Source organism: Protopterus annectens, chromosome 2.part0, assembly GCF_019279795.1.
Source record: "Protopterus annectens isolate FY-2018-M chromosome 2.part0, PAN1.0, whole genome shotgun sequence".
Taxonomy (NCBI): domain Eukaryota; kingdom Metazoa; phylum Chordata; order Ceratodontiformes; family Protopteridae; genus Protopterus; species Protopterus annectens.
The window spans coordinates 754182028-754194933 of NC_056728.1; the positions used below are offsets into that span (position 1 = coordinate 754182028).

The window sequence follows — 12906 nt, forward strand, 5'->3', positions numbered from 1 at the left end:
GAAACTGGCAATTTAAAGCCCTTATTGCTAAAGTTGCAGAAGCGTAAACTTTCTTCCCCCATCTATCCAAAGCTCTCTAATCTGTCAGAGGGTAGTGGATTTTTTGCAATGGAAGCCTTAACCCCTTTTGGACCCTGGGAAATAGTTTCTGGATCAGCAGAAGGGTTTTTATAAAGAAACTTGTGAGAGTCAATGTAATTGACTTGTGAGAGATAATGTCTATCTGGCTTATCTGGTGCAGGGGGCAAAGAATCAGGAGATAAGCTGGATTCAGAGAACACATCATCCACAATATCTAGCACAGGCGGAATAGCCAGGGGCCTGTGCTGAGGCAATAAAAGGAAATCCCTGAGCCTTTTCTTGGATTCTGAATAATCCTGACTTTCCCAATGTAAATGCTCCCTCATGGTATGTAAAGTTTCCCCAAAAGAATAATCCTCAGGAGGAGAGGCTGAAGGGGAAGATTCTTCAGCATCAGAGTCCTCACAGTGGGGTAGAGTATCCCTGGTCTGAAGAGGAATCAGAGGAAATGGAAACCTGATCAGAGGAATCTTAGTCAGTATCCTACCTAGACCTTTTCTCAGGAGGGGGATGGGAACCCCTGATTAGAGTAATGAGGTCTTCGGCCATTTTAAGCATCTGTTTCTTAGGCATGGAGGACTGTCCAGGAGAATGCTGTACTTGCTTCTTTGTCTTTAATGGTACTTTTGTCTTGGCTGTTGCTTTAATGGTAAGTTGTGAAGGTCTGAAAACACCCTCAGAAGCCGATGCCTGCTCAGTGGCTCCGGACCCATCTGAGGCATTTGTTTCTGTAAGCCCAATACCTTGAGTTTACAGAGGCCTAGTTGTCTCCACGTGGGAGTCGGAGGCGGCCTGTGGCTCTGAGGTAGCGGGTGTCAGGGGCTGCAAAAGTGCCTCACTGAGACCCGGCGACTGGCCTAGAAGAGGTTTCGTCTGTTTTGGACCTCGGATGCCTGTCCTTATCCTTGTCTTTGCGTTTTTTTCGGAATTGCGGTCGTCGGTTGATCCGACAGCATAGTATAATTGAACCTTCGGCCAATGTAGTGTAAAGCAAAATCAAAACATCTTTTTATAGTGCATTTGTTAAATCTCGCACAAAACCGACAACTAGTGACGTCGTGATCAGGGCCTAGGCATGGAATACAGTAAGAGTGGAAGTACTTATGAGGTATTTGCTTCCCACAAGAAATACAACTATTAACTTTTTCTGACATTGGTCTGAGGCAAGAAAAATGTTTCCCCAACGGGGTACTTAGCTTTATTGAAGACTTCAGATCTGAAATTCGACTTTGAAAATCTCAGGAGTAGGCAGACCGGCACTTGCGAACTGCTTCTGCTTCGGGCACTGCGCAGCAAGAAAGACTGAAGAAAATGGCGTCGGATGCATCTTATATACCCCTGGCGCACTGACGTCAGGGAAGAAGCAACAGCAACCGACGCCGGACCAAGACTTTGGAATTTGGGCCGACTGCGGGACCGCCTGACGGCAGGTTAACCCTAGTGTAATGACTGCAGCAGTGTAACATGATGAACATCCTCTGAATATTATCCTCCACACCCATAAATGTTTTGTGATTTTAGCCAGACTCTCCAAATGTAGCAATAGATGACCCCCTTACTGCCTCCATGAACAGACAGTCGGGCCTCCATTCAGATGCACTGACAGGATCTGTCTGAGAAAGAATCTCTAGACCCATGGTTATGTGGACCACCTCTTCCATCGGGACAGCATCTTCCATTTGAGTTCCCCCTTCTACCCCTGGGGGAACTATCTCCCCATGATTCCTGAAAGGGCCCTTATGATTTCTTGAACCACATCTTTCTACCATCTCATTGGTTCCTAGAAAATGACCTTTGAAGAGTAGAAAAATGTACACCCAGAGCAGACAGGGTCTTTTCTTCTCGTTTGCAGTTGAAGAGTGAATCTTTTAACTTGGGACCAAACAGCAAGGTTCTGTCAAAAGGTGCAATGACAAAGGAAGATTTAAATGGTTCTGCAAAAATCACACAAGTACATCCAGGCGTGTCTTTCTAATGGAAATGCCTGGACCAATCACTCATGGGTATTTCTGCAGCATGAGAGACTAACCTCATGGACAAATTAGATACGGTTTGCAGGGGCAGCCAGCTGCGAGGAAATAGTACTCCCTTCCTTGGAAGAAAAATGTTTCCCCCACGGGGTACTTAGCTTTATTGAAGACTTCACATCTGAAATTCGACTTTGAAAATCTCAGGAGTAGGCCGACCGGCACTTGCGAACTGCGTCTGCTTCGGGCAATGCGCAGCAAGAAAGACTGAAGACAATGGCGTCGGATGCATCTTATATACCCCTGGCGCACTGACGTCAGGGAAGAAGCAACAGCAACCGACGCCGGACCAAGACTTTGGAATTTGGGCCGACTGCGGGACCGCCTGACGGCAGGTTAACCCTAGTGTAATGACTGCAGCAGTGTAACACTATGAACATCCTCTGAATATTATCCTCCACACCCATAAATGTTTTGTGATTTTAGCCAGACTCTCCAAACTGTAGCAATAGATGACCCCCTTACTGCCTCCATGAACAGACAGTCGGGCCTCCATTCAGATGCACTGACAGGATCTGTCTGAGAAAGAATCACTAGACCCATGGTTATGTGGACCACCTCTTTCATCGGGACAGCATCTTCCATTTGAGTTCCCCCTTCTACCCCTGGGGGAACTATCTCCCCATGACTCCTGAAAGGGCCCTTATGATTTCTTGAACCACATCTTTCTACCATCTCATTGGTTCCTAGAAAATGACCTTTGAGGAATAGAAAAATGTACACCCAGAGCAGACAGGGTCTTTTCTTCTCGTCTGCAGTTGAAGAGCGAATCTTTTAACTTGAGACCAAACAGCAAGGTTCTGTCAAAAGGTGCAATGACAAAAGAAGATTTAAATGGTTCTGCAAAAATCACACAAGTACATCCAGGCGTGTCTTTCTAATGGAAATGCCTGGACCAATCACTCATGGGTATTTCTGCAGCATGAGAGACTAACCTCATGGACAAATTAGATACGGATTGCAGGGGCAGCCAGCTGCGAGGAAATAGTACTCCCTTCCTTGGAAGAAGTGGATCCTAAAAGATTTGGTAGGCTCCTTGATCAAATCTCTTTGAAATCTGGTAAAATGTGCCAAACCATTCATTCAGTGACCTTAAAGTAAAGATCACTGATGCAGAGACATGCTTCCCTAACCTCTCAAGCACCCGAGACTCCCTGTTAAGGTGACTGACAGAGAAAAGTACAGTTTTGTACCTACCATAAATGTAGATGTCCGATAGGTATGCATCTGCGGTCATCACATATGGGTTTGTCCTGCCTCAGGCAGCCCTTCGGTCTGTCCTGCCTCAGGCAGCCCTTCGGTCGGCCGGATTTCAAAGTCTGGGTCTGGCGTCGGCTGATGCCGCCCTTTCCCCGACGTCAGAGCGCCTGGGGTATAAAAGCGTCAGCCGACGCCATCTTCCTCAGTGTTTCTTGCCCCAGATGCCAGGTGCCCTCAAAGGAAGGCTAAATTTGGAGAAATGCAATAAATTCCAAACATGCACAGAAATATATATATGTGTATATATATATATATATATATATATATATATATATATATATATATATATATATATATGTGTGTGTGTGTGTATATATATATATATATATATATATACACACAAAACAAATACACCATAATAGATAACCCCAGCTAGCTATGAGAGGGAGAAGTACCCAATAAATACCAAAGAGGGGAAGGAGGGAGGGTAAACCTGACTGCAGATGCATACCTATCTGGCATCTACATTTATGGTAGGTACAAAACTGTACTATGTCCTTCAAGGATGCAACTGTAGTCATCACATATGGGTAGAATACCATAGCCAATCTGGGGGTGGAGGATCTATGTAAAGGATGGTGTAGCTAAAATGCCCTGCAGGACTGCTGTAGCAAAGCCTGCTCTGGATCTGGAATATAAAGGTAAATTGTAATGCTTGGAAAATGTATGCACGGAGCTCCATGTAGCAGCTTCTAAAATGTCCTTGGTAGCCACTCCTCTTAAGAAGGCTGTGGAGGTGGCTGTGGCTCTGGTGGAATGAGGTCTAATGTTAGCTGGCACAGTTTTTCCATGAAAGGAATAACAAAAACGAATGCAATTCCCTATCCATTTTGAAATTGTCTGTTTGGAAATTGCTTTTCCTTGTGCTCCAGCAGCATATGCTACCAACAACTGGTCAGTTTTTCTGTAGCTTTTAGTTCTGTCCAAGTCCAAGTAGTAGCGCAACTGTCTGTGTATGTCCAGGGTGTGCAGAAGTTTCTCCCCTTTGTTTTGTGGATTTGGAAAGAAGGTAGGCAGGTGAATAGCTTGGTTTAATGAGACCCTGGATACCACCTTTGGCATAAAGGAAGGATTGGTTCTCAATGAGACTCTGTCCTGATGACAAATAAGAAATGGCTGTACTGCCATGAGGGCCTGTAACTCAGATACTCTTCTTGCTGAGGTTATGGCCAGAAGAAAGGCAGTCTTCCAAGTCAGGAACTGTAGTTCTGCAGATGCTGCTGGCTCAATAGGAGGCAGAGTTAGTTTTTCAAACACGAAGTTAAGGTCCCAAGTAGGCACTGGAGGTTTCCTTGGAGGATTGATGTTTTTAATTCCTCTTAGAAACTGTCTTAGGAGAGGATGAGAAAAGACAGGTGGATCAGTATTGTACTCTGCTGAAATTGCTGAAGCATGAATTTTAATGGAAGAGTAAGACAGGCCATTGTGGAGCATTTCTGCCAAGTATTCCAGGATATGTGCCATGTACATCACTGCCGCATCTAGGCCCTTTGTGGTGCTCCAAGTGTGAAATCTTTTCCATTTTGCTGAATATGCCCTTTCTTGTGGAAGGCCGGCGAGCTTCCATGATGATATCCCTTCACTCTCTGGGATAGCTTATCCTGAGGAGGAGTCAAGGTATTTTCCAGGCTGTTAGTTGCAAGGTTTTCAGGTTGGGATGCAGAGTCTTGTAATTGTGCTGTGTCAGGAGAAGTGGCCACTGAGGAAGAGGCCATGGTTTTGTGCGTGACATGCTCTTTAACAGTGGGTACCAGTGCTGTCTTGGCCAGTCCGGAGCTATAAGAATCACTTTTGGCTGCTCTGTCCTGATCTTCAGTAAGACCTTGGTCATTAATGGAAGAGGTGGAAATGCATACACTGTCAGAGTTCTCCAGCTGAAAGAGAGGGCGTCCACTTTCCATGCTTGTGGGTGGTATGTCCTTGAGAAGAATTTCTTCAGCTGATGATTGAGGGGGGAGGCAAAAAGATCTATGCCCGGCCTTCCTTCCCCATGATTGTGTTATCTGTAGGAAGATGTCTGGGTGCAGCATCCATTCGTGTACATCCATGATATTTCTGCTTAAGCTGTCCGCCAGTATATTGTCTTTTCCTGGCACAAACTGGGACTGCAGCTCTATATTGAGTTTCAAGGAAAGTTCCCATAGATTCATTGCCAGTCTGCAAAGAGGGTAGGAATGGGTGCCTCCTTGCTTGTTTATGTACCACATTAACTGTGGTGTTGTCTGTCCTTATTAGCAGGTGGCCTTGATGCAGAAAGAGTCTGAAGGCCTCGATTGCATGCATCACTGACAGCATTTCCTTTTGGTTTATGTGCATGCGTAGCTCCTTTTGTGACCATAGTCCTTGAATACATCTGCCCTCCATGTGTGCTCCCCAACCATGGTCTGAAGCGTCGGTTGTAATGGTTTGGCTGGCTATTGGTTTGTTGAAGGGCAGACCCCTGTTTGACTGGCTTGCTTGAGCCCACCACAGAAAATCCTTTTGGAGGCATGGAATGAGAGGGATCAAAGTTTCTAAGCTGTGACTGTGCTGAGTCCATAAACTCCTTAGGTACCATTGTAGTTTCCTCATATGCAGCCTTGCTTGTGGAATCAGAAGAATGCAAGATGCCATGTAACCCAGGGCCTGCAGGATTTTCCTTGCAGTCAGCTGAGTTTGTCGTGTCAGATTCTTGAAGTAATCCAGTAGTTGTCTTTGTTTTTCTTCTGTGAGAAAAGCCATTTGGGTGGTTGTGTCTAGATCCGCACCCAAAAAAGTTATTCTTTGGGATGGAACAAGTCTTGATTTGTGAATGTTGACTGTGTATCCCAAGGCCTGCAGTAGGTGGATGGCATAATTCAAGTCCTTTACCAAAGTTTGTTGGCTGTCCGCTTGTATAAGGCAGTCGTCCAGATATGGGTATATTTGAATCCCCTGAAGTCTGCAGTGTGCAATTACTGATGCCAGGCATTTCGTGAATACTCTGGGCGAAGTAGATAAGCCAAAGGGCAATGCTGAGAATTGATAATGCTCTGAACCTGCAAGAAATCTGAGGTGTCTTCTGCAACTTTGTCTGATAGGGACATGCAGGTATGCCTCCTTGAGGTCTAGAATCACCAGCCAAGACCCCTTGCCCAGCATGGGAAGGAGTTGCTGTAGAGTCAGCATTTTGAATTTTGGCACAATGAGATAAGTATTCAGTGCGGACAAGTTGAGAATAGGCCTCCATTGATTTTCTTTTCTTGGAACAAGGAATAGTCTGGAATAAAATCCTTGGCCTTGTTCTGAAAGAGGAACTTTTTCTATAGCTTTCATTTGCATTAAGTTGGAAATTTGTTTCAAAGCCTCTGCCCTTTGATTTGGTGGCAGGTCTGGCATGCCTTTTCTTTTTGGCAATGTGTGAAAATGTAACCTGTAACCTTTGTCTATTATTTGCAGTGTCCATTTGTCTCTTGTAATACTGTGCCAATTTTCTGAGAATAAAGAAAGCTTTCCGCCCAAAGGTGCTTCTAATTGAGCCCTAGTTGGTGGAGTCAAAGCAAAGTCATTGAGTCTGTCCTTGTGCAGCAGTTGTAGGTCCTGCACTACCTCTCTGGTTGGGAGGCTGCCATTGACGTCCTCTGTATGAGCCTCTAGCTTGCCCTCTACCTCTGGCATGCCTGTTCTTGCCTCTCTGAAATCTTTCTGTGTCCGGAAAGGACCAATTCTTGGTAGGCCAATTTCTGCTGAATCTTGGTGGTTGGACTTGTAGAAAATCTTTGACTGTTTGTACAGATTTTGCCTTTTCCTCAAATTTCTTTAAGACCTCCTGAGCAGTGGAGCCAAATAACTTTTGCTTTTCCAGAGGAACATCCAGAAGCTTAGCTTTAACATGGTCTGGCAGAGATTGTTCCTTCAGCCAAGCATGCCTACACGTATGACTGCACCTGTCATAGCTGACCTACATGAAGCTTCCAATACATCATAACCACACTGCAAGAAATGGTTGCTAACCTGCTGGGAGTTATGTACCAGATCCTGAAGTGATTTGCGATCTAGGGGTTCAGCTGAAGACAATTTCTTATGCAATTCATCTAACAAATACTCTTGATACTGTATCATATGAAATTGACAATTTAATGCCCTCATAGAAAGAGTAGCAGAAGTATACACTTTTTTACCCCATCTCTCTAAAGCCCTGGACTCCCTTTCAGAGGGGAGTAGATTTTTAGTAGTGGCAGCTGCAACCCATTTAGGGCCCTGGGAAATAGTTTCTGGATCAGCAGAGTGGGCCTTGTAAAGAAAATGATGCGAGTCCGGGACCCTGTAGTACCTATCTGGTTTGACAGGGGCCGGAGGAAGAGAGTCAGGGGTTATGCTAGACTCAGAGTACACATCATCAATGACATTCAAAACAGGAGGAATAGCCAAAGGTCTATGCTGAGGTAAATGCAGAAAAGTTCTTAATCTTTTCCTGGAATCAGAGAATTCCTGGCCCTGCCATTTGAAATGCTCTCTCATAGTGTGAAGGGTCTCCCCGAAGTATAGTTCAGGAGGCCGAGGGGATAGATTCCTCTGCATCAGAGTCCTCGTAGGCCAAAAAAGCCTCCTCCTGGTAGACCGAGAGAGCAGAGCCATCAGAGGCCTCCTCTGAGGAGTGGGGATCAGAGGGCTCAACCCTGGGCCTTTTGTCTAGAGAAGAGAGCCCCTGTCCGGATGGGGTTGAGAGCCCCTAATTAAGGAAATAAGGTCCTCTGCTAAGGTTAGAATCTGTGAAGTTGTAGTGGGTCCCTGAGGAACAACCCTGGGGGGCATAGCTTTTGTGTGTTTAGCAGCTTTAGCCCTGGTGAATGCCTTTATGGACATGGATGCAGCAGGCCTGGCTGCACCACGTGCTGGTGTAGTTTTGTCTAAAGGAATGGTGTCGGAAGTTTCCAAGACACCAGTTTCTGAAGGAAATTCAATAACCGACTCAGCAGGGGTCTCCGGGGACGAGGTTGTCAGTTGAGCGGTTTCGGGGGTCGGAAGTACCAAGGACTCTGTTTCAGCCGAGACCGAGACACTCGCGGTAGGCCTGGCCGTGGTTTCAGCCGAAACTGCAGCCCGCATGTGTTGGTCCTTGTCCTTCCGTTTCTTTGTTAAATGTGAAGTTGGAGTCTCCCACGGCATATTGTACAAAAAACTAGCCCCAAAAAATTCCTCTGCAAACTCCACCCGACGTCTAAGAGTGCGTCGGTTGAAGGAAGCACAGGCTCAACAGGCCGAGACGTTGTGGTCTGGGCCCAGGCAGGGGAGGCAGTAAGAGTGGAAATCCTTATGAGGTATTTGTTTCCCACAAGTTAAGCAATTATTAACTTTATCCGACATCGGCTGAGGCAAGAAAGAGTCCCCAACGGGGTACTTCGCTTTTGAAGTCTTCGGTAGCTGAATTACAGGAGCTGGCCGACCGGCACTTGCTAACTGCTTCTGCTTCGGGCTCCACGCGGCAAGAAAGACTAAGGAAGATGGCGTCGGCTGACGCTTTTATACCCCAGGTGCTCTGACGTCGGGGAAAGGGCGACATCAGCCAACTCTGGACCCAGACTTTGGAATCCGGCCGACCGAAGGGCTGCCTGAGGCAGGACAGACCGAAGGGCTGCCTGAGGCAGGACAACCCATATGTGATGACTGCAGATGCATCCTTGAAGGACATCTCTGTTCCACTAGTTCCTTTCTCATGGCTGCAACAACCACCATGGCATCAACTGACACTCCTTTACTCCTGTGTAGATGGGCTTTTGGAGGTGCAAGGATTTTGTCTTGTCTCTTGGGAATAGGCTCGACAGTGCCCAGTTCTTTCTATGCCCACCGTGAGACCAGATCTACAAGACCACTGGCAGGGGAAGTCACCCAGGAGGGTAAGATGGGACAGACCTGAAAGCCTTCAAAAACATGGATTCCTCTTGATAAGGGTTATTGGAGACGAACCACCTCTGTTTGAGTTCCAGGGTATCTCAAAAGGAGACATCTTTAAGTGGTGATCTGGGGGACACTTCCCTCTCATTAAAAATCACATCTTCAGTGATAGACATTTGCACTTTTTCTTCTGTGGGACCTCCTTGGTAGGATGCTTGAGGGAGATACCAAAAGAGATAAAGATACCCTGATGGATGGACTGGAGGCTAGCTTGGACTGGCTGTCCCGGTGGAAGGGATGGATCAAGGCTCAGGATGTAAAACTGAATGCGATAAAGTCTGAAGAGGACAGGGTCGTCTCTTCTCTAAGCATAGAGATGACTCTTTCAGCTACCTCAAAAACAGAGTACCAGTCCATCCTCCTAACAAGGAGTCTAGGACCATGGACAGGTATGGTAAGCGGATGTTTTCCTCAGCGACCTTTGCTATGCGTTCGCTGAATTATTTATGTCACTTCACCCGACTTCAAAGAGAGATCCTCAACAGTCACGGTACCAATAATCTCTGGCTCCGAGCTCTGAAGGAGGAGATTGACTGTTACGGAAGGATCTGCAAGTTCCTTTTTGGTGGCTGCTTCCACCACCATGGCATCAACCGGAACATCTTTCAAGAACATTTCATCTAACAAGACGTATAAATTTTTATATGTTTTTTTAAATAAAAAAAACTTTGTTAAATGGTTTTTGAAAGAAAAGGTGCAGAAACTAATATTTGTGTGTTTTACTTGAGATTTGATTGGTATTGGTTGATTTGTAATTTAAACAATTCATTTGGTATAAAAGGGAGTGGTTTGATTGTGTATGTAGTTTCTGATGAAGTTCTGTAAAATAAATGAAAGAAAGCACTTAAACTATCTTGGTGTGCCCAGTTGCCATTTTGTTCTTTTGTAGTTAAACTCATGACAGTGTTAAGAGGAGCCCCCAAAAGCTCGAGTTCGATAGGATTTGCATCTGAAGCAGAATGGTGGCAAACGAGATTTCTGGTATGTTAAGTTGGTGGGGGCATTATAGGTAAAGGGAGTTCAAGAACTTTGGATCTGAAAATCTGTTAGAAGAGGCTGAGTCGGATCAGACACCTATCCTCAGACACCCATCCATTGAGGAATGACTGAAAAGGACATCCAATCAGATTTTTGCCACAGAAAACCTGTTATTTAAACTAAATTACTGAGAACCTTAAAAACTGGTAAGGCACATTTGTCTACTACCAGAAAGCTTTCTTTTTCAACAAGTACTTTTATTACATTTAAATACAAACACAGCTACATATCTGATATAATTATACCATACATATACTTTCCTGCAAGAGCCTTCTAGGATTATGGGCAGACACACAGGCACACGTGCGCACACACAGGCAAGCGTGCACACACACACACACAGGCACGCGCGCACACACAGGCAAGCACATACACAGGCACACGCACAAAGGCACACGCGCACACAGAGACACAGGCATGCGCGCGCACAGACACACACACCAACTAATGTTGCATGGAGTTTTCTATCACACCTCATGTACTTCTCTCCCATACATATACATGGCACTTTAAACCTGCTCATTCCTGATGTATTTTGCTGAATGTTTGTATCTCACAAGGTAAAAGCTGAGATGCGATTTATTCCTTTATAAAATGTTACTTACATACAGTGCTGTGCTTCTGAATGTAGCAAAATTGAATATCTAATGCACTATATACTGCAAGCAAAAAGACCCTTGAAGATTATAAGCACTGAAGCACCCAAATCTTAAATTACTGCCCATGACCGTATGGAGTAAGCCATATACAAAATGCTCACACAAATCATGCAAAGCAGACTCTAGCTTTTGACACTGTGTCACTGATGTCGGTGGCCAAAGACAAAAGCAGTCTAAGTCACCAAGCCAGCAAAACTCAAGTACAAACCACCAGGATCCACAGCTCTTGTTCAAGAACCAGGGATATAAATTCCATACAAAAGGTGCAGGCTGTATGCATATTTGCACCAAAATGCTGTTTGTTTTTAAACTTGAATCATCACAACAATGATTCAGGGGGCCTGTGGTGACTCAAGGGTACAAGGTAGAGAGACAGTATAAAATGTACTGTATCATTATATGACTGGAGTAATTTCTGGAAACATGGCAGGGTTGGTTCAAGAGACCATGTGGTAATACAGACGTCCATGGAAAGGGAGGCTATAAAATGGTACTGCATTATAAAATGGCTTCAGACATTTTCTGGAACACTCCAAAGATTATGAAAAAAAAATAGTGGAACTGGGTAAGGGCTACACATTGGTATGGTAGAAATAAAATGTGAGAACTGTCGTGAAACACTTTTTTCTTAGTCACACCCTAGAAATGCAAACTACACACAACCAAAAATCAGGCACACACAGTACCATTCATTGTTCAACTACTGCCAGAAATGACCAATACAACTTTAAGTAAGATGAAACTAAGGCATCAAACCTGCAGCTTGAGGGAAGCCAATGGTTGGGGCAAATCCAGCTGCCCCTGCATATGGAGATGAAATGATACCTGGTGCACCTGCCAAATAAAAAAAAAATCAAATTGGAATGAAAACAGTACACAATTTCAAAGCATTTTCCAAAAAAAAAAACACTAAAGGAACAACTGATGTCGTAATATTTTTCCTAATTAATATATTACCAAAATGACTTTTAAGTCGCTTCCTTTAGCTGACAGTTCGACTGATTAGAAAACAATTGAAAGAAGGGTCCATTTCTCTCCCCTTATTATGCATAAGGAATCTTTCAGATTCAAGTATTTGTAATGCTGCCAACCACAAGAGTTTTCAACTTCTTATTTCCCTCCGTATTCATTCTCACCCATCCAAAAACTACAGGGAGAGGGCTGGACACTACCAAGAAAGATATCAAGACATACATTTTGAGACTACTTACAAACGAGTAAAGTTTGACTCTGGTCACAATGCTTATTTTAAAGTGTGTACACCAAGAATTAGATTCTTATAGATTTAGGTAGACCAAAAATTCTAAATACAGCCCACATTTGAGGCCAAAAGAAGGAAGCAGGGCTGAAACACAGCCAACGGCAATTTATGAGAACAAAATGCTGAAAAAGGTGGTTCATCACAGACTCAACAGACTTGCCCAATTTCATTAAGATGAAATATGTTGCTGTGAACGGTAATTTGCAACTTACAACTGGCATCAAACCTTTACAGCCTATAATACACAAGGATACTGTATTACAGATGGTCAAAAAGAAACAAGTCACAGAAATATTACCAGACAACTGAGGACTAACTACTTGAAAAATGTAAGTTAGAAAAGCATCCAAAATTTATGTTTTGAGTCATTTTAAACAAACAGCGTAGCTATGCTATGTATGGAGCAATAGACCCCACTTAAGCAAATGTTTTCATAATTTATTAGAAAAAGATAATTCAGACATTTGAATTTCAGCAATATTTCTATCAGATTCAGACTTCATTGTGTTAAGTTTTTGGTTATTGAAACTTATATATTTAATGGCTTACAAAGAAAACGGTTCATTAAGAACCACGACTCAAAATAAGTGCAGAACATTAAGTAGATTTCTGACAGAACACATCCTGTTAATTTAAAGGCAACATTGTTAATGGACATCTAGTTAAA

General features: G+C 44.1%; 1 protein-coding gene across 1 annotated transcript in view; it reads right to left on the reverse strand.

The window, feature by feature from the left end:
- Nucleotides 1-12906, reverse strand: part of LOC122793226 (polypyrimidine tract-binding protein 3-like) — a gene marked incomplete in the record, with an annotated part of 1714658 nt that overhangs the window by 870226 nt on the left and 831526 nt on the right. Inside the window, 1 exon segment of the mRNA XM_044061073.1 lies at nt 11735-11812. Coding sequence (XP_043917008.1) covers nt 11735-11812 — 78 coding nt within the window.